This window comes from Lytechinus pictus, chromosome 12, assembly GCF_037042905.1.
Source record: "Lytechinus pictus isolate F3 Inbred chromosome 12, Lp3.0, whole genome shotgun sequence".
Taxonomy (NCBI): Eukaryota; Metazoa; Echinodermata; class Echinoidea; order Temnopleuroida; family Toxopneustidae; genus Lytechinus; species Lytechinus pictus.
The window spans coordinates 29,234,624-29,257,344 of NC_087256.1; the positions used below are offsets into that span (position 1 = coordinate 29,234,624).

Sequence of the window (22,721 nt, forward strand, 5' to 3'; positions counted from 1 at the left end):
GAGTATGATAATGATAATAATATTATAATTATAATAAAAAGAATGATGATTATAATAGTAATAGTAATAATAATAATAAGAATAATAATGATAATAATAATGATTATCATGGTGATGGTATGGTCATCGTATTAACTCATGGTGGCCATTCATATTGTTTTTCTCTTAAGTGTATTATGTTTATTGCTGCTGTATTCAGTCATTCCTTTTGGAAACTATTCAACTGTTACACTGAGCCACCGGGCATGGTGGCTCAGTGGTAGAGCGTCCGCCTCACGAACGGGAGGTCGTGGGTTCGATCCCCGGCCGAGTCATACCAAAGACTCATAAAAATTGGACCTTCTGCCTTCTTGCTTGGTGCTCAGCATTTAGATTGGAGAAGGGTAATAATAACATATTGTGTTATGCAGGGCCCGCTGGAAGAGCAGTCTTATGATCTAAGTGGCTACCCTGGGTAAATAAAACGTTATTATTATTATTATTATTACAAACGGATAGAGAAGGAAAAAAATTCCAGGATGAAAGAGAAAAACATGTTCATGCATGCTTATGTCATTACAAATGACATTATATCTTTTTGAAATTTACCCCTCCCCACAACAAAGCGCATGGGGTATACCCCTTTTATTTTTACCACCCGTTTGAATGTCACTTAATTTCTGTTGGTTTTCGTTATTCAGGTTCATGACGTAAAATAAGTGATGAACATACAAAAGAAATGAGAATTGAAATTCAAAAGAGTGTATAAAAGGAAAAATAACCATGAAAACTGATGAGTCCTCAAGAAAGCTCCTTTTCAGGTCAATTTTTCGAAAAAAAATCCCATCTTGCGCTTCGCGCTCGCATTATTGATCTAGTCATTCTCGTCTTATTGTAGAAATAAAGCTTATGCTTAAAAATACCCCTCCCACTGGCGTACAGAGGTGGCACTTGCGGGCCATCGACCCCCCCTCCCCCGCGAAATGTTTAATTAGATATAATTATTTCCATCCAAGAATACCCCTTTAAAGCATCACCATGCCTATATTCTATTCAAAGGATATACAAGGCATCTCATAAAAACGTAACCGATGATTATCGAAACTTCATCATAAATAGGCCTATAATAGACAAATTACCTAATCATTGTCAAGCTTAGATTTTCCCTTTTCATCTGGTATAACTCAAATGATTCCTTGTTCACACCTGGGTAAGAAAGGAAGAAAAAGGTCAGCGCTATCTGAATTTCCAAAAAAGAATCACATGTCTAAAGAGTGCAATATCTGCCCTTTAATTTTGACACCTCAATGACAGAAAATGGTCAATAAAGATAAAAGTTAGGTCTCTTTGAAATAATGCCTCAATGTCCACGATTTCATTAAGCAAAATGTGTTTTATCGGTTTCCCCATCGCAGCTATCACACGAGATTGTCAACAATCAAAGTTCGATGGCAGGCCTTCGAACGCCTCCCATTATATGAAGTCATTGGAATTCAAGCATTATTTCAAATAAAGAAATTGTAAAACGTTGTAAGCGGCCAATGAAAGCCGCGAATTGGCTAAACTTCAGAATAATGTGTGATCGCCCCTTAAAACCACTGTTGGAAAGTAATTTTGTGTATGATAATGCTTACTCCTCCGCGAAGCTTTAAGCTGCTAAAAATAACAAGAAAATTAGCAAACCCAATATAAAGGATATACTGTGAAAGGAGAATGACAGAGATGGAGGGAAGGAGGAAAACGAGAGGGGAGAGGGAAGGAAAGAGAGAGAGAGAAAGAGGGGGACAGAGAGGAGGAAAGGGGGAGAGAGGGAGAGAGATACAGAAAGATGAGAATGACAGTTTGTGGATTCATGTTTAAAATGGTGGAAGGAATGTGAGCCGGCGAACTGGAAATTAATTGCGAGGTCATTTTCCCCCTACTTAAACAATTGTCTTTGAAATAAATTTGAAAGAACATAATATTCCACCAGCACGCAATCGAGCTTCTCTAATTTCCTCCTTAAAGCTTTATACTAAAAGGCAGGAAATAGAAAGTTGAATAAAGAGTTTTAAAATCGTCAACGGGTCGAGTTTATTCCTTATACAGTGCGTCCCAGAAAAAACGAAACCGAGATTTAGCGATGATTTATCATAACTTAAACATAAATAAAATAGACAAATGACCTACAAATGTAAAGCTTAGAATCTCCTCTTTAGTGTGGTATTACTCAGATTATTCCTCATTCACGCATGATTGAGCAAAAACAATTCGAAGAAAGGATGCCAAAAACTCATTTGGCGGAGGGTATCTGAATTTCAAAAAGAAAATCACATGACTAAAAAGTTCAATATCTTCTCTTTTCTTTGATACCTAAATCACAGAAAATGGTCAAGTAGTAAAAAAGTTATGATCCCTCGAAACAATGCTTGTATTTCCATAATTTCATTAAATAAACGTGTTTTCACCGGTTTCCCACAGAAGCTATCGCACGGTAACAAAAGACTTAATGCGTAGCTGATCGTCAACAAAACGGAGTGTCGAGTGAGTTTGAACGCTAGCCTTTAAAACCCCTTCGTTTTATGAAATTATTGAAATTCAAGCCATATTTCAAATAACCAGAACTTTGTTATTTCTTGACCATTTTCTGTAATTGAGGTATCAAATTAAAGAGCAGATATTGAACTTTTTAAAAATGTGGTTTTGTTTTTAAAACCCAGATACGGCCCGCCAAGTGACTTTTTGGTATCCCCTTTTCAAATTGTTTTTGCTCACTCATGCGTGAATGAGAAATAATCTAAGTAATTTCAGATGAAAGAGGAGATTCTAAGCTTTAAAATGGTAGGTCATTTGTCTATTGTATTTGCGATTAAGTTATGATAAATAATCGATAAATCTCGGTTTCGTTTTTTTTGGGACGCACTGTACAACGTTACTATTATGGTAATGGTGATTAAAAAAAACCAAACGCACGGTAAGGATAGATACTGTCTCTCCAGACAATCATCCAATGAAAATATAAGCCAACAACAGAACTAAAGCTGACCTTATGAAAAGCGATATTCAATCAGTTTTCCATTCATTTGCCACACTTGTCCCTAATAGACTGCCTTACTGGCGTATACAAGGGGGTGGGGGAAGGAGGCAAAAAAAGAAAAAGAAAAAGGTTGAAATATAATATCATTATTGTAATGTTGTGTCAAAAAATATAACAAAAATTTTGTATAAAAAAAGGGTCAAAATTTTCCTCGCTCGCAGCTTTCAAGAGATTTTGCCCCATACGCCATTATGGCTCCCTCATAGTTTAACCCATTACGCCACTGGGCTGCCTATACAAGGTGCAAGAAGAGATCGAGGAAATGGCATACAAAGTTCATGAAAAGACCACAGCATCGCTGTCTCAGTTGTAGTATGGGCGATAAAGGTTTAGACACCTTTTAAAAGTAAAACGTGATTATTAGGCGGAATGAGGAAAGAAATAAGTTAACCCATTGACTACTGAAATCTGTTAGTTCCATACTCTTTGTACATGGATCACCAGGTTCCAGTAGCCAATGGGTTAAATGAAGTCAAACACACAAACACACGCGCATTCTCTAACGCGCACCCTCGAATACTCTCCCATAGGGAAACAAGGCGAAACATTACTCGAGTTTTTGATGCACGATTTCTAAAGATATGAAATTGCATATTTTCATAGTTATTTGTGTCCATCACAATCCGTTTTTTCTATATCATATTTTAAAATTATTTATATGTGTATATACACTGTTGGTCATAAAGGTGGAATATTTGTTTTTCACCAAATTTTCACAGCGTAATTATTACAACATGATTTGAATATGGCATTTATGGTGCATGATAACCACTTTACTTTATTATTCTGCCTTTTACACACGTTTGACAGTGATATTTTACAAGTTTATGTCTTAAGCGATGGATGTCATGAGCATAGAACAACAATGACGACAATATACAGTAAATTAAAGGATCATGATATATTTATTTTCAATCTCTCTCAGTTTTCCATATGACTTTTTTTGTGATTTCATGGACAAATTTGCATCAAACTTGAGTCATTGTTCTTACTCAGTCACTAGTATCGGGTATGTCCACCCCTGGCATGAACCAGCGCATGCAGACGTCGTGGCATGCTGTCCACTAGCTTGTTGATGACGTCAACAGGCATAGCGTCCCATTCTTCCCTCAGAGCATCTGCCAACTCCTGCAGATTTTGAGGAATGACCTCTATGTCGTTGATGGCTCGGCCTAGGGCATCCCATGCATGCTCTATGGGGTTCATATCCGGCGAACAAGCTGGCCATGGCAACTGTACGACGCCCTCTGCCTCCAGGAATTCCCTCACCGCAGCGGCCCTTTGCGGTCTAGCGTTGTCATCCTGCAGTCGGAAATTGTGCCCATACACTCGTCTTGCAAATGGAAGACAGTGGAACTCCAAGATATCCCTGTAGGCGGCGGCGTTGACGTTTCCGTCCGGAACCACCAGTGGCGTTTTCCCTCCATAATGGATGCCGGCCCATATCATCACTGAGCATCCTCCGCCTTTAATTGTCTCGTGGATACATTCATCGTGAAGGTTTTCCCCGGCTAATCGACGAACTCGTTGTCTCCCATCCTTTCGGTCAAGTATGAACCGGCTCTCGTCCATGAAGACCACATGTTGCCAATGTCCTGGATGAAGCCTTCTGTGCTCCCTAGCCCAAAGAAGACGAGCTACTCTGTGGCGAACAGACAGGCGTGGACATTTGTTCAACCGTCGTGCTCGGTAACCATGTTGGAGCAATCTGCGATTAACGGTTGACCGGGAAACGTTGATCCCATGATGTCTCCTCCACAAGCAACGAAGACGGCTCGTGGGCAATTTCCGGTTTCTGCGGCTGAAATTCAACAGTTGGCGATCATCTCTTCTTGTGGTCAATCTGGGACGTCCTGGAGATTTCCGTGGCCGCACATTCCATGCCTCACGTTGACGTTTCAGGATCTTAGAGACTGCATCCTGTGATATCTCTAGGACTTCTGCGATATCAGTCTGCTTGTAGCCCTCCTATCGCAGTGCTACCACTCTCTCTCGTGTTGCTGTTGCCGTTGGACCAGGCATAGTCCAGGGAACGTCTCTACCGATTTTTATTTCAAACGGTACAAGGAACTCGAAAAAATGCAACCTTCTTATACACAGTGCTAAATCAGGGAAAGGGACAGAACATCATATGCATAGGCTTTTATAGTCTTCAACAAAAGAATTTATTACGAAATCCAAATTTCTTATGTCATAATGTCACCTGTGTAATGGGGAAACATTATGTAATCACTCAATTACCATTTTGTCTACGCGTAGCCTTTCAAATACCAACATTACTGTCGATTTTTGTTCAAAAATATTTTATTCCACCTTTATGACCAACAGTGTATATATATATGCCTGCAAATTTTTCACAACAGAATATGTTTGAAAGGCTGGGAAAACATCATCTCGGTATACCGCAAACCACTGTATGGATGTAAAGTTAATCAGCACATCAAAGGTCATCTTTATCGATATAATTAGACAATTTTTTAAGTGTCTTTCTCTCAATCTATCTAGCGCCACGCTATTGGTCTGATTTGGAAACAAAACAACCACTAATTAGTCCTTTCTGAACATCGTCTATCCGAATATCCTCCAAGACACTTAGTTCTACAATCGACAGGAATACCTTCAAGAAGATATGGGTGAATTAGACACTTATATACCAATGCTCATCTTAAACTCAATCGCTATCGTTTGCAACGCGATTACGGTGATCGTCATCATCGCAAGCAAGACGCTAAGAAAGACGCAAAACATCTTTCTTTGGAACATTGCCTTCTCCGACTTTGTAGCAACCTTCATGACGGTTTTCACGCTCCTGTACCGTCACTTCACACGGGAATACGTAAGCAAAATTAAAAATTCTAGTTTTATATACCTATATACTATAATATATATATTTATCGAACCATGTACCCAATTAAGCTCTTCTGTAAGGCATCTTTGATTATATTATTTTCTTCATCGACTTATTGTTTTCAATGTTAAATTTCGTACAATTATGTAAGTCTGAGTTTTTCCATCTCATTCTCTAATGCTCTGAAGCGCGTTGAACATCTAATTAAGATGGAAAGTGCGTTATACAAGTCTTATACATGTATAATATTATTAATTAGAAAACACCAGTCATTAAGTTTTGTACCCGAGAGTGCGAGGCACCTTTTGTAACAAATGAGATTTCGCGCCTTGATTAGAGAAGAGAAATTCGTTGAACGAAAGATCTTTAAAGGGATACTCCGGACTGAAATTATTTATGTCTATTTAGTGATAATATTCACAGAGAAAAAAGCTGGATTTTTTTTCAAAATTTGATAACAAATAGCGAAGTTATTGAATTTTGAATTTTATCAATAAAATGTGAAAACAGTTATTATGCACGTCGTCATGAATATTCATTAGGTGGGCTGATGATGTCACATTTCCACCTTTCTTTTTCTTATGTTATTACATGAAATCATAATTATTTCATTTTTTCATACAAGTTTAAATGATATGTCTCCCTTTTGATAAAATAAGTTGCCACAATGAATATCTAATGCACTAAATCAGTTGTCAATCCATTTTTTTATTTCCTGGAGGAGTAAAATGAATAAACCTAATGTCATATAGTAAAATACAAAAGAACAAGAAGGGATATGACATTATCACTTTGCTAATTAAATATTCATGAATATATGCCTAGAACTGTTTTACCGGAATAATGCAAATCTTAAAAATGCCATAACTTTGTTATTCTTTGTCCGATTCTGATCAAATTTTCAGGGTTTTTTCAGTATATGATTTTCCTTATCTGTTCAAATCATATTATTTTCAGCCTGGAGTATCGCTTTAAAGTTCGAGCCACTTTTAGGTTATGATCTTATAGTACATCTAATAAAATGCGTTCGGTAGTTTCGAAAAGAAAAAAAAAATAACTAAATGCTAGGACATTTCTGCCCGAAATGCCCCACTTTTTTCTGGCAATTATACATGTATAATAATCTAATAATCAGATCGATAATAAATTTTTAAAAATCGATTGTAAGAATTGGTAAAAATTGGGCAAATTGCATCATACAAAAGCAACACTGGGTGTCCTTGGGGATGCAGCTTTGCACCTTTAGAATATTGTGCACTCTTAAAAATGACAGAGGAGCTAATAGTGCGTGTATAGTGACTGCACTTCGGAGTGCTGATTTTTCTTATTCAAATTTAACTAGACAAATCAGCATTCTGAAGTGCAGTCACTATACACGCTCTTTAAGAGCTAAATTAGCTTCTCGATTGTTTTTTACAGTGTGCATCTATAAAGGTACAGTTGTACAATTAGAACAGGGCCGCGGAACGGTTTTCAAAGTGGGGGGCTGAGCCAAAAGTGGGGGGGGGGGGGGCTGACCATGCTAAAAATCACAATCATATGGTCATTTTTACGTTTTTGTACACGGTTTTGGAAAAAAGTGGCGGGTTGAAGCCCCCCAGCCCCCCCCCCCCGGTTCCGCGGCCCCTGTAGAAGGTGCATATTTACACATTTTGAGCGCAAAAAAAGAAATGTACCCTAAAATGTGGAAAGTTGTAGGGTGCTTGCATTTTTTTTTTTTTTTGGAGGGGGGGGGGTTGGCGGCACGAAAAGTAAGGTGCTATCTTCGCACCTTTTCACTTCATGTGCAAGATTATCCCTCAAAGGTTGCTCTCTGCGTGTTGAAATCAGGGCGCAGTGTGCACGGTAAAGGCCCTAAACATACACTGTAAAAACGATGTTTGTGTAAGCCTATCACTCTAACAGCTATTGTTTAAACAATTAAAAAAAGTTTAAACAACTTGTTGTTAGAGTGATAGGCTTAAACAATGCGCTATTTTTTAAGTGTAGTCTCTGCATCACAATCCGTCTTACAAATCTGTGAACGTAAATTAATGTCTTATTCTGAGGAAATCTGCAATTAATTTGAGTATTTTTTGCCGGCACATCACAGGCCTCTTTTCGATTTTCTTTTTCTATTTAGATCTCGGATCAAACGGGAGTGTTGATCCGGGTATCCTATCTGACTGGAATCTGCAGTACTGTCTCGGTGGCTCTCCATCGAATTTTCGTGATCCGCTTCGATCCGTTCAACACACGTAAACTTTTCACCGGACCACGCTGTATCTTCGTCTGTATCATCTTTTGGGCTGTTCTCCTAACCTTCTCGTTTGCGATCCAAGCCTTCGCAAGACAGACTTACTTCGCCGTTTCTGCCATTCTGCCTCTAGCCACGTTTGGAGCGCACTGCCTCAGCGCCGTTTGCTATGCCGTTGTCTACATGACTATTTCGGGTGCAGCTCGCAAGGCTGGACTCTCAGGCGACACGTTGGAACAGCGGGTCAAGCAGAACAAGAAGGTCCTGATGACTTTCGCCCTCGTCGTTGGAACCAACATCCTCTGCTGGACGCCATTTTGTGTCCGTTTGATCATCGGTTATGTGAGGCCCGAATGGATCGTACCAGTAAGCTACCCTTACCCTGATCCAACATTGTGGTTTATTAGACTAGAAAACGCTGCACTTTGCTTTCAAGGTGTCAATGGAATTTTGAATCCGTTAATCTATTTTACCCGGTTGACCGGGTTTCGTCAGCTGCTACGTGATACATGCTTTCGAAATAGGCAAACCACCGAGAATGGCGACATATCATCCTCAAAAGCCCAAACAAAGGAAACTACAGTCGAAAATGGCGAGAAGATTTAAGAAAAATGGACAATCACACTGTTCCTACCTAGAAAATAACCCAATTAGACATCAATAGGCATTGGGGTAGCCCAACTGAATCAGGTGGTTAATTTTCTCGAGCAGAAAGTGACCAAAGTACGTCTCAGTTTTAGGTGTATAAACTAAATCCACCCCTCCAACCTTGGAAAACAGTTAAACAGAAAAAAGAGTCATGACGTTGTTCAAATTTTTATTTTTGTTCTTTTTTCAAAAAAATTAATTAGGAAACACAAAATATGTAAGGTGTTCTACTTTTCATTAACAATTGTCAAAAATATGAAATGGAATAAGAGAACATTTGAGTTATTTTCTCAGTTCTGTTGACACTTTCGATTCTTTCTCTCCCCCTCTCTCTCTCTCTCTCTCTCTCTATATATATATATATAAAATGAGATGAGTCCAACTCAAAAGATGATGCAGGACACCATTCTTAGCTTTAGCTTTCGTCTTTAATAAGACTTCGTCAGAAGCGTCTGAAAAATATAAGGAGATACAACATCCAAGTTTGTCTTGCACATCAATGAATGACGGTATCATTAAGTTGAATATATTCCATAATCTCATTAGACACGTGAATGAATGAATGAATTAATTAATAACAAATAATTAATTCGATTAAAATAATAATTATATAAATGAAGAAGACATACCTGTAATTACAGACAATTTGTGGTAGTAAAATAGGATGCCTACCGTATTCTATCTCGTTCTTAAAAAAAGTGTCAGAAATTGCAAAATGAAAACATTGGTTGCAGTAAACTTGTCATCACATTATATATATATATATATCTCTCTCTCTCTTTCGAAAAAATTATCAACCACTCTTGATTTTAGTAATTGAACCTTTATTATTCTTTTCACTTTTACTGTTGACCTAATTTAAAAACGTGTTTTTTATTTTGATACAACGCTAACAAAAAACCTTAAAGATCCAGACCGGACCCGAAAATGAAATTGATAAATTATATACCAATCGAAAGCTTATAAGCTACTAAATACACCAAGGTATGCTTTATGCATTTTCACCCGCTTCCCAGCTGAGTATTTTGCTTAAGAATATTCCAATTATCGGGTTTCGAACCCCGCTTAGAAAATAGGCTTTATTGTGCTTTTCACCTGCCTCGAGACCGTGACGTCACGTTGTGTAAGAAGCGTCGTGATTCCATAGGTTTGTACACAGAAAAACTGGGTGATTTTTTTGCTTTCCAGATAACGCATTTCATTCTCTTCACTTCTATCACAGAGGGATATCACATATATTTTTACCCACAAGCTTGAATTTATGAAATCTGCAGTTTTGAACTAGTTTTTGCAATATTTTATTTCCTGCTTATTTGGCGCAGATTTCAATTCTATCTGCATTTAGATTATGTATAACAACTTTTCCTGACATAGCAATTTAGGCCCAATAAGAGCCAAACAAAGAAATCACAAAAAAGGTAGTGAATAGTTGTAGGTTTACAACAATTTGAACAGTGAATAATTTTGAGTGCCATTTTCATCTGAAAACGAAAAAAAAAATGGATTCATAACATGGAAATGGAAGAAAATACCCAATGCTTTTGTACACAAACCTATGGAATCACAACCCTCCTGACACAACGTGACGTCATCATTTCCAGGCGACGTGGGGGTGCTCAATCGAAGCGTAGTTTGGAGGAGCAGTTTCTTTGATTTTTATTTAATATTTTTAACTATTGGAAGGAGATATATGTAATATTTTTGGTATATTCGTATTGTATGAATCATTACCTTTATTTGGATATATGATTGTTTTTACACCGGTCAGGGTCTTTAAAGTTCATATAGAATTGAATAATATCTGCGCACATTGTTCCTTGTACGGGTTGAACAGGGACTACCGATTAGGGTGAAGCCCACTAGCGTACCTACGGGGGGGGGGGGGGGGGGCAGGGGGGCACTCTGCCCCCCCCCCCCTGACGAGTCACAACCCATACAAAATACATATCACTGCCCCCCCTGACGAGCTTGAAGACTTTTTTTTTTTTTTTTTTTTTTTTTGCTTGTCAATTTTTTGGGCGGCCGATTTTGCCCCCCCCTGTGGAAAATCCTAGGTACGCCACTGGTGAAGCCCCCTCCCCCACCCACACATACTGATCATTTGTTATTCAAATTGGCTGTGTATACATCACAATTGTCTAAACTGTATTGTATTAAGCGCTATATAAAAGCTCCATATTATTATGATTATTATTAAACTGTCGCAAACCAATACTTTCAAAATCGTAAAAAGATTAACACTGTTTTAAGTATAAATTAGATAAGACCGGTGTGTTGGCTCAGCTGGTAGAGCGTCCGTCTCACAAACCCCGACCGCGTCAGACCAAAAGACGTTAATAGATGGGAGTTGCTGCTACCCTGTTTGGCGTTCAACGATTATAAGGGATAGAGCCTCGTCGATCTGGCGCTGCACAGCGGCTGCCGCGCCCACGATCAATTGAGCAAAACAAATTTTCGGAGTATTTCATTTCATGTCTATTTCGAACAATAAATTATGAATTTTCAAATTCAAATGTTTTCTCACTGCGCTTGCTCGTGATATTCAAATGAAAAAAAGTCATATTCAAACAGCATGCTAGGTATTATCATAATACTCATCAAGAGCAGCCAAGCTAGATTGCTGGATGTCTCAGAATTATACAGAAAATGTAGGCCTTTATTTTTTGGACGATAAACAACATATCAACAGGATAACATATTTTGCAGAAACAGTGATGAAAATTAATGTCTATTTTTCGATAGCTTGGATCTTCATGCTCATACATTTTCGGGAAGCAAAAATATTTAATTTCGGTTGATTGTATAGCCTTGATTGATTTTTTTTGCTCCCTATACGCCACATGGTTATGTATTTGGTTTGGAACGTATTATTATTATCGCCAGTAAACAAGTAATTCTAATTGATTCATGCAGAGTTGGATCCAAATTATTAACGGCACTACAAAATAAGGGTAGATAAAACAAATCTGAAATGATACAAAATATTGCTCAAATCTTCATTTTGTTATGAATAACGGATATTTACCCAAATATAGTTTTATAGAGCGCCAATGTTTAACAACACAAAATCATTGTATCGTCTCAATGTCTTCATATCTACTTGAGATAGAAGTGGACATTGGCGATGAGAATATTCCTGTTTTGAAGGCTTGATATCTAAATTTCATTTTATATGTTGCTATATCGTTAGTTGGTAGACCCAGCAACGTTTTCATACATTAATGACGTACTTATGATACATACAAGCGGACATATATCTTACAGTTCAGCTCCCCCTTAAAGGTTGTTAATTTTTCCTTTTTTTTTGCTATTTCACATCGTTCTTTAAATTTAGAAACAAAGTGATACAACAATTTGAGACTACCTACCAAGCAGTGATCTAAAGGGTCCATCGCTGGCGGATCCAGGGTGGGGGGGGGGGGGGGTACAGCCGGCCCGCCCCCCCCCCCCTTTTGAGTTGCACAATTAAAATGTTTAATGTAAAAATTTCGTTAAAGCAGAAGTGTGCCCCTCCCCCGCCCCCCGTTTGAAAGTGCAGACCTTTTTTTTTTTTTTTGCTTGTCAAATTTTTCCTTGGGAAAATGTGCCCCCCCTTTGGAAAATCCTGCATCCGCCCCTTATCCATACTAACTACCTGTATGGTGTCAAACCTTTTCTGTGGTGTGAGTTGACCGAACTCCTCAAATAGGGCCGCTATGAGATTTTCTCCCGGGGTGTTTCATAAAGCTGTTCGTGAGCTAAGAGCGACTTTAAGAAAGACTGATGAACCTTTCTTACGCGCTAGACCATCGCCGATGAAATTTACCACAAGAAAGGATCACTAGTCGTTCTTAAAGTCGCTCTTAACTAACGAACAGCTTCATGAAACACCCACCCGGTCTATAAGCATGGTGAGAAAGATTTAAAGCTGGCCAATTGATAAGGATATATATAGTAAAACAAGATAATAAAGACAGTATTAAAAAAATAGATTTAATTGGGTAAATAGCGGCCAGTTTGGAATGACTATTAAAAGCAGCATTACATATAATTCGGATTGCTTTCTTTTGTAGAATGCACAACTTATCTAAGTGAGTTTTAAATGTGTGACCCCAGACAATATTGCAATAGTGGAAGAGTGAAATAATAATTCTTTTATATAAAGTAGTCAAAATAGTCTGAGGCACAAAATGTCTAAGTCTACAGAGAACCCAAAAAGAACTTGAGACTTTACAAACTGAGTTGAAATGGGGTTTCCAAGAAAGATGTTCATTTAAACATAGACCTAAAAATCGGATACTATCAACTTTAGAGATAATATTTTCACCAATAATAAGATTTATAATATTTAAAGGAACCGTCTTGCCTCTTCCTCGGAAAATGATATACTTGGTCTTATCAAAATTCAAAAGCAATTTATTACAAGCAAACCACTTATGTGGTTTGTCCAATAATTTGCTGATGATACAAGTTCGTTGATTTTTTTTTTGTGAGTAAGTATAACCATCAGCAAATAACGAAAGGCATAAAACTGAAGAGCAATTAATTATATCATTTATTCATGTTTATGTATAAAAGAAAGAGGAGGGGGGCTAACACAGACCCCTGAGAAATTCCACAGGATATATAACTTAGATTAGATTTGACACCATCGACCACCACTTATGATTATGCAATGGCAATGGAATCTAACCCTTACAGTTTTAAAGACTGTTTGTGCCTTTTTTGTTGTTGTTGTTCATCATACTAGATTTTGTGGCGTTTTTTCTCAATTACTGTGATCCTAGAAAGTGGTTCCCGAGTGACATATCCCCTAGCCCGCGTGGATACATCACTGGGCATAACTAAAAGCGTATGATAAACGCGGAAAATTGTAATCTTTTATGTTGCAATACTGTAAAAACTGTGGTGTTAAAACTGACACCTGGGGCCCGTTGCATAAAACATTTTACCTGAGAAAAATCAGGTTGTTTTTACTGGAGTTTTTGCCCTGTGTTAATGTCAATGGCAGAAATCAGACTAACTAACCTTAGTTTTCAGTTTTTACCAGAGTTTTCTCAGGTAAAAAGTTTTATGCAACAGGCCCCTGATTGTGTTAATAAAGGACCACACCCTGATGTGTAAAAATTACACCCTAGAGATTGAATATAACACAAAAAAGTGTAGATATAAAAACCAAAGGTCTTGTAATAACACATTTAGGTGTAAACTAACACTGTCAATTTAACACCGTTGTAAAATAGCTGGTGTGGTCCTCTATGTACACCGGTTACCACCACAGTTTTTGCTGTGAAGAAGATGCCGAGAGTCACAATTAAAAAACACCATGACGTTAATTTCATGTTAACATAGCTGGCATTAGTAAATGTATTCAGTCAATACGAAAATCGTCGATATGACAACGCCGTTTCTAGCTGAGGATAAACGATGAGTACTCACAGACTTGTGCAGCGATTGATTTGATTTCATTAATTCTAGTGAAATTTTTTTTTTTTTTTATCTCAATAAGCAACATTCGAGTCGTGACACCACTGCCTAACTACGACCCGCACATTTTTAAACACCAACAATTGGGCTGCAAGTGATCGATTGCGGTACAGCAACACAACAAAATCATGATATTATTGTTAGTACTAAGACTAACAACTTTATTCTTTATTTTATACATAATCATAGTAAGATGAGATCGAACACAACTGGGCGTTGTGGCGTGCGCCTGTAATCCAAGCTATGTGGGGAAGTTACAAATTGATGCAGATGTTCGAGCCCTGGTCACGTCTTTCGGATGGTGACGTTAAAGGTCGGTCCCATACGTAAATAATCATATCTGATTGATACACGTCTGACAAAACTCAAATACACACACACAAACATGTAGGTAGTTCATTTGCAGTGTCCTTGTATATAGTTTTTCATGTACTGAAATGTTGTTAGATCTGGGCGACTATCGGATTCCATACGTGCCGTACGGGACATTTCGATAAAAAAAATTATAGTCTCTTAGCTGATTGCTTGAGCAATAAAATCTGATTTTTTGTCAATAATAAAGTTATAGCGGGTAGTCATGTGAAAAACTGATTACCAACAAAATATATGTGATTGTGGGTGAAGTAAAGGTGAAAATGTTGTGTGTCGTACGGGACTCAGAAATGTCCTGTACGACACGCAACATTTTCACCTCTAATTTACTCATGGACAACATATGTTTCTTGGTTGTCATGTCTTTACATGATTAGTTTTACCAAGTAGTATTTAATTATTACCACAAAACAAATTGAAGTTCCTCGTTTGTTTGGACAGCAGGTTGAAAAATGTTGTGAAAATGGCAAATTTTTCTAGCATGGAATCGCCCATTTGATGCATCGGTCTAAGTTGTTGTGTAAAACGTAGAATTGAAAATGTGTTGCTTTAGGACAAATTAGGTATTCTTTGATTTGAAATAGATATATATAGCCATTTAATATCTACCTATCATATTTCCCCTGTGTTTATAAGTATTTTTTTATATGATTAGAATAGAATATGAAAGAAATTATTATCGAATGTTTTTTCATACGCCAGTTTAAGTTATTTTTTTGTGACTCGTTGATAGTTGTAAGAAAACAGGTATGGAGATATATTGTGATATTGTGATATACGAATACGATATACGAATAATGGCAATTCATTGTAATCTTATTCTTAAGGTGACCTTCACCCTGAAGTTGGTTTTAACTGAAAGAGCAAAGAGAATTCAGAAACATTTCGATGAAAGTGATGAAAATCCATGAATGATCACAGAAATAGGGTATTTTGTATGTTTTGAATCTGCGATGAACCTTAAAAAAGCTCCCCGATTCAAAGGTTCTCTAGATTCATGTATTAAAACTTTTCAAATATTTGAATTTATGATTCATGATTCTTTTTGATGGAATATATGCGCCAGCATTTTAAAGAAAAGAAGATAATTTTTTTTAAAAATATATATACAACATGCGTATCGTTTCCACAGTAGTGAGTCATTGCGTTATGTAAAATTCATTACTTTAAGTTTAAGTGTAATATTGTCGCGACAAATTCACCTGAATAAAGTAACACCTACACAACATAATTTTATTGATTACCGAGTTCTGATTATTCATATTTGACTATCTAATAGACTTGCATAGTTGCATACACACACGCACGTGCTCTCTCTCACGCACATACACACACTCACCCTCGCACATAAACGCACACGGGCGCACCCACCCACACTTGGTGGCTCAGTGGTACAGCGTTCGCCTCATGAACGGGAGGCCGTGGGTTCGATCACCGACCGAGCTACGTACCAGACTTGAAAATTGAAACCCTTCTGTCTTCTTGTCAGGAGCTCGATGTATGGGAATGAAGAAGTGTAGTAATAACATCATTTCATGCAAGGCACGTTGGGAGAACAGTTCACAATTATCATTATGGCTGAAGTGGCTACTCTGAGAAGGTATATTTAAGAATTATGTTTATCAGTATTATAAATGTACAGTGCGTATATCAATAAACAATTTAGACTTTTAAAAAGGTCATTGAAGTTGAAAGACGTACAACATAGGGGTATTTTCACATAATCTTTGATCTCATCTATGCAGATCAAAGTAAATTGTTAGACAGAATGTTGAGCTCGAAATCACTTTGCGCAAAATTCATTATATCCACGCTGTGTCAAGGGGAGACATGAAAAAAACAAAAACACGAATCGATCTAATTGCATTGCTCATAATTGCTTGCGTCAAATAAATAATACAGACACATTGTTGGTTTTAATTACAACTTTTCTATCCGAATAATTATTTAATATTTAATCCTAGTTAATCCTAACTTTTAGGTTGTTTGGCCGAGCTAGATCTGAGCCCATATAAACCTAAACAAATCAATGTAAAAAAAAAGTTGATTTCAGATATCTCCAGTATTTTTATCATTAATTACTGTCATTTAAATGGGGTTAAATTTCATACCTAATTTCATTTTTTCTCCACACTTACCCCGGCATGTCAAGGAATAACGGTTCCATGTCGCCGGATTAAATGTCGTGTCACCGGAATAAGAGAAGAAGCAATCAAGCCTACATTAGCCATTCCATGCGAATTACTGCAACATTTTAAACATTATCATCACGATAGTCTAGGTGTTTTGGAGGGGAGATCAAAGGCAGGGACGTCATCGATCCCCTAATTTTCAAATCGACCGTGCAGGATGTGCATATCACAATTTCATTGGATTAAGCGAAACTTTAAAATGCCATAACTTCCTTACTTTCCATTCGATTTCGATGATATCGTCGCTATTATGCTTGCCTATTTTTTCTCTATGTATTCAAATCAATCATTCGTTGGGGTGGACTTGGCCTTTTAAAACGATGCAGATTTTATGCACGCCAACGCCAACATACATTCCCTAAAAATCTTATTGATCACCTTGTTAAAGGTCAAGTCCACCAAAAATGTTGAATTGAGTGAATAGAGACAAAATCAAAGTAAATAATCGGCTAAAAAATTTCATAAAAATCGGATGTAAAATAAGAAAGTTATGACATTTTTTAAGTTTCGCTTATTTTTCACAAAACAATGATATGCCCAATTCAGTGGCATGCAAATTAGACAGTCGATGATATCTTTCACTCACTAGTTTCCGTCGCGATTGCGAAAACTCGCTATTGAACAAGTTATACTGCGGGACATTGAATACAATTACTTCTACGATAGATTTGAATGACACATCAATGCGATCAGCTCAAATACATTCATTCAAAATCTAGGTAACTTGACATTCTATCACTAATGGACATGATCTAGTCAGTTACAAATACATGTAGCTCGCCATAATATTTTAGATATACATTTCGTTATATGAATAAGAAAGTATTGTTCTCCTCAATTAAACTGGGCGGACCTTGATCTTGAAATTATTTCAATCCTCAATCCTAAATACTTGATAATGATCATGATGGTTGTTTTTGACAAGAATATATATCTTTCATAAGAGCTGAAAGTACCAATATGGTGATTAAGTACAAGATTTCTTTAAAAAGTCTTAGAAATTGTCCAAGAAGGACAAATCACATCTCCGGCCTCGTCTAGTGAACCTCATGGATCTAGACCTCGAATCTCGTCAATTGAACTTAAAGAAAATCTAAGATCTCGAAAACATATATAGCATAGTTTTCTCTTAATTAGTTTCTTGACTAAGTTCTCGCGGCCACTCGTCTTGTATTGTCTTGCAATCTATATAATCTCACATTACTCATCGCTAACAGCAAATGGTAAAAACGCTCTGAAAGAAGCAAACAATGGAAATATAAAAAGAATAGGCATGCTTTTAGCACAAAAAAGCAACATGCCATACAGTTAAGACCTTCAAAGATGTTTTGCAAATAAATGTTGGCTATATAATGAATTAGCTATTTAGTTTCGTGGTCTTAATTTCCTCCAAATATCAGTTGGCAGTATAGGCCCGCATTATCAACAAACTAATGAATAAAAAAACGACTCATTAAGAAACTTAATCGTATATCAATTTAATAAGTAAGATTTTTTGTTGATTTTTAATTGACATGTAGAACATGATAAATGACGATAATATCACATTGTAATTTTCAAAAGCTATAATACAATCACGAATAAAGCAATATCAAATATAAATACACACTCTACTGCTTAGAGTACTCAAACCAAGTATATACATAACTTTCAGTTTATTGGTTATAAATTTAAAACTTTCAAATACATCTGTCTATACTATCACATTCTTACGCGTTCATTTTTTGCATACTATTTTATACATTCACATTTTATACAAATTTAACAATGCCTTATAATATTATATTATACTTTGTTGAAATTTGATTTGGTAGTAATGTTTCACCTGATTGCTAAGAAAGCATGGATGCTTGTAAGCAAGCAATCAGAAGACCAACGGCTTAAGGTCATCTCCGAGGGACCTGGTAATGAGGATTTAATTGCCTTACCAACGGGCATTATAGCGCACCATGTGAGAATCGACTCACCCTGGTCACCGGAATTCGAAACCCTCGCTGACTCGCTCCCACATAAAAAAGTGGTTATCCACTAGTTCTTATAGTCAATCAGTTGCTTCCAACTCACTTCGATCCTTGATTTTCTTCTTTTTTTTTAATTGTGGTTTGTTTATAAAATAAAATTTGTAAATGTCACAACACGATCATATTCTGAATATCTATATGACCAGTTTTCGTCTTGAAATATTATAATGGTGATAATTTGTATAGGGTGTAAGCGTATAAGTGCATTGTAGCAGGTAGGCCTATATAAGGAACATATTGTTTAGCTCTGCAAAAAGTAAATAATACTAATCTAAGAAACTCTGAGCTGCAAGTACTTTCTGGTAATTAAACTTGCGAACTTCATCCGATCATGGACCTATTAAGAATGTGTACATACTATTTTTAAAAAAATAAAACACAAGTAAAGATAAATATACATGATAGGACTTGGACAGTCAGGACAATGCTCAACACACCGATGAAGGGTATGAACGGCGACGCCACAAGAATTATTTTCCACAAAATGTATATGGCGAGCCATCCATCCCGTTGAAAAGCTAGCTAGGTAGAAACAACATAAACACCATGTTCGCGAACTCCACCGCGGCTGTCCTTGGGATCGGGGACGGTGCTCTCCTGCGTTTTAAGTGACAGTTCAGCTTTCCTCTCACCCTCCGCTTTACGACTCGGAGGTTTGCGCGTACAACAATTAATGAGATTGCGGAAATCGGTTAGTCGAGTCCAGTATATGATTGGATTAAGAATTCCGTTGAGTCCAAGTAGACCTCTTGCCACGTTGGCAAAGGCCCTGAAGCTAGAATTGAGCTTGAATGTATTGAAGTTGAAAACCCAGTCTGGTCTGACGTAGCTTATGAAGAAACTAAGACTGAGCGGGAGCGAACAGGCGATATTTGTTCCGACGACGAGCGCGAAAGTAATCAGCACTTTTTTATTCTGTTTGATGCGTTGTAGCAGCATGCGGTTGGATAGCCCAACTTCGTGAGCGGCGTTTAAAATTGTCCAGTACACCGTTACATAGCAAACGGTGCAGATTGCATGGGATGCAACTGAGACAATAGGCAAAATGAGCGTTTCAAGTTCAACGCGTTCATCTTTGTTGAATAGTTTGATAGCTGTGAATGTCCCAAGTGGAACTAACCAAAATGCAATACTTGCTACAACACAGCGTGGTGCGGTGACGAGGTTACGCTTGTTGAATGGATCAAAACGGATGATGATGAAGCGATGAATGGCGACCGCTAACGCGCTGAATATCCCAGTAATCACCACTGCGCGTGATCCCAAGTGAAGTATTGAAATCTGAAATGAAATAGAAGTAATATAAAGAATATATTTAGATGATTACATGTAGGTACGCAATAAGAACGGTACGTGACTGCATGAGATTTGCCTCTGCGTTATTCATGGCGCCCTTAATATTACGGTCTTTGCCGGGTCTATTGGCCTTAGGCGTAGATCCCCTGGATCAGTTGTGACTCGTCAGGGGGGCAGGGGTACGTCCCCTGCATGAGTTGTGACTCGTCAGGTGGGCAGTATGCCCTCTGCCCCCCCCCTTAGGTACGCTAGTGCTAATTGGTCTAACCTAATTAAACGTTAAGTTCGGAATTAACCAGTTCGAAGTTAACCATGGCATTAGGCATTAGACAAATCCAGATTTGAAATAACGTTAATGCGCTAGCCTAAGCTAGCCAAGCATTAAGTATTTGAGAATTGGATCTAGATATAGATCTAATCCTATAAGGCCTATGTAACTAATGTAAGGGTACCGGTAATTTGAGGGTGATGATTCATTATTTTGTGGCAACGTGAACGCAATAACGCGACGACCACTGACAATTAATTAAGTCCACACACATGCGTATTCTAATTCCGAAGACGCAAGTCATGAATATTCATATTGGCTTCCACAACTGCGGTGGGACAAAAATAATATCGCTGCCGGCGTCTTTGATAAATTGTGAACCTGCGGCATTGTAAACAACAATTTACAAGTACAAAACGATTAAGCGTAACATAATAATAACTTGTCAATGTTCCGCTATCTCGGAGGTCAAGACTTTATTCCCTTTTCTCAAATATATCCAGTTTTAATAAACATGCATCTGAATCTAACAGGAATAGAGGGCTACAAAGTAGGTGAGCAGCCAAAACATGCCAAAGAAAGCAGGGAGATGGTCGGTGACGTAATGTCCCCTCCTTTACATGCAATCACTTTAAAATTTGAAAAAGAAAGGGACTGAAATAAAGACTTGGCAACTTACTTTGCATATTAAAGTGGGGAAAAGACCGACGGAGAACCAGCTTAAGTGTTCAAGTCGCTATAGGCCCTAATACCCCGTCCACTTAAGATGACATTGATTATGAGCACTCTGGGGACAAAGTTGCAACTTTCTACATCACTAATCGAAAACACCGTGCACCAATTACAGCAGAAAGGTGCACAACTTTACCAGCACGAAGTGTTATAAGTTATGAAATGTGTCGCCAATAAAGCTGTGCAGTTTTTTTTTTGTGGAGTGTTTGTGATGAATTAAAAAAGCAACTTGATTTGTCAAAAGAATATTGAGAGCCCCTGTTTTGTTTGTTTTGTATAGTAGTCTTTATTTAGTTCACAAACACACATAATCTGAAGACAAAATACTACAAAAAAAAATAACACAAATTATTACAGTTGAGCAGATACATACTAAACAAAGAAATGAATATACCATAACATTTAAATTCCAACTAGCAATGACTTCCTAGCTGAGCAATTTTGATCAAATAAAACTTATTGAGTAGTCTTTTCACTAACAGAGGCAGATACTTACATTTATGTCTCGTAGGTATGAAAGGAGAATAGCAATGATCGTGAGGGCTGATGTGATGCAATCGACAATGGCGATATTACAAGTGAAGATATTCTGGGTCTTCCTCAGCCTTTTGCTGGCAATGATGGCGGCCACGGTGGCCGCGTTCATGCCGACGCTGATGCCGTGAAGTGACACGAGGACACTGTAGGTACTAAGACTGGACATTTCAGATATTTTGGTCTGAGTTCCGATTACAAATAGTAACGGTTATGGAACTGATGGTGCGTAAAATACCTCGTTGTGATGGAAATTATTGTGTTTTTAAAATCAAATCTTCTCAAATGATTCTGAGATTAAAAGGTATTTTCTACAGATCTTGATACAGCTTTAGTAGAAACAGTACAAGAAACCTTCAAAGTCTGTTTCGGATGATACAGTACTGCAATTAAAGTGGTGCGATTCTTTGTCAGGGGTTTGGCTTTTATGCTTCCAATCCAAAAATCACATCGATTTCTGTTAATTTCACCCTCACTCTTATGATGATAATAATAATAATAGTAATAATAATAATAGTCAGTTCTTGTATAGCGCATAACACAATATGAATAACGTCTCTATGCGCTTCCAAAGGACTTGGATATAATATATAGGGCCTTGCAGTTCATTTTGTTCAGTGTGTTTTTCATCTGAATAGATCTAGAGCAAAGGAGTATCTGCTGCAAATGTCTTTGCTAACTTTTAAAAAAGGTTTTAATTACATTACTTTGTTTAATTGTTGGTGATCAAAGAAATCTGTCATGCCCTCTTTTTGGTCATACAGTATACGCCAACAATGCCCATGCAACTGAGAAATGACGGCATGTTTTCATAAAAAGATCGACCATATTGTTATGATAATTAATGGACCCTCATGTTTTCTTTTTAATAGTCATTACCTATGAAAGGAAATAAAAATATAATGCCCATCAAAAGAAAACAAAAACTACACTCAAATCAACATTAAGATGACACAAAAACAAGGTTTGATGAAAAAGAGAGGCAAATCTTTAGAAAACACTGAGCTTCACGAGATAACAAGTGTTTATCCATCATTGTGAGAGGATTCGCCG

At 37.3% G+C, this 22,721-nt stretch overlaps 2 protein-coding genes and 1 non-coding gene across 3 annotated transcripts; 2 read left to right on the plus strand and 1 right to left on the minus strand.

Moving 5' to 3' along the window:
• The first annotated feature begins 242 nt into the window (after window positions 1–242).
• TRNAV-CAC (transfer RNA valine (anticodon CAC)) lies at window positions 243–314 on the plus strand. The gene has a single exon. It is a non-coding gene; the product is annotated as a tRNA-Val (tRNA).
• A 5,370-nt stretch (window positions 315–5,684) lies between these two features.
• On the plus strand, window positions 5,685–8,745 carry LOC129273115 (uncharacterized). Its single transcript, XM_054910159.2, has 2 exons — window positions 5,685–5,891; window positions 8,026–8,745. Exons 1-2 carry the CDS (start codon window positions 5,685–5,687, stop codon window positions 8,743–8,745), a joined length of 927 nt encoding a protein of 308 aa, XP_054766134.2.
• A 9,583-nt stretch (window positions 8,746–18,328) lies between these two features.
• LOC129272705 (G-protein coupled receptor 12-like) lies at window positions 18,329–21,874 on the minus strand. Its single transcript, XM_054909815.2, has 2 exons — window positions 21,631–21,874; window positions 18,329–20,119 (listed from the first exon to the last, which is right to left on the minus strand). The coding sequence occupies exons 1-2, from the start codon at window positions 21,835–21,837 to the stop codon at window positions 19,361–19,363; spliced, it is 966 nt and encodes a 321-aa protein (XP_054765790.2). The 5' UTR covers window positions 21,838–21,874; the 3' UTR covers window positions 18,329–19,360.
• Window positions 21,875–22,721: the final 847 nt, after the last annotated feature.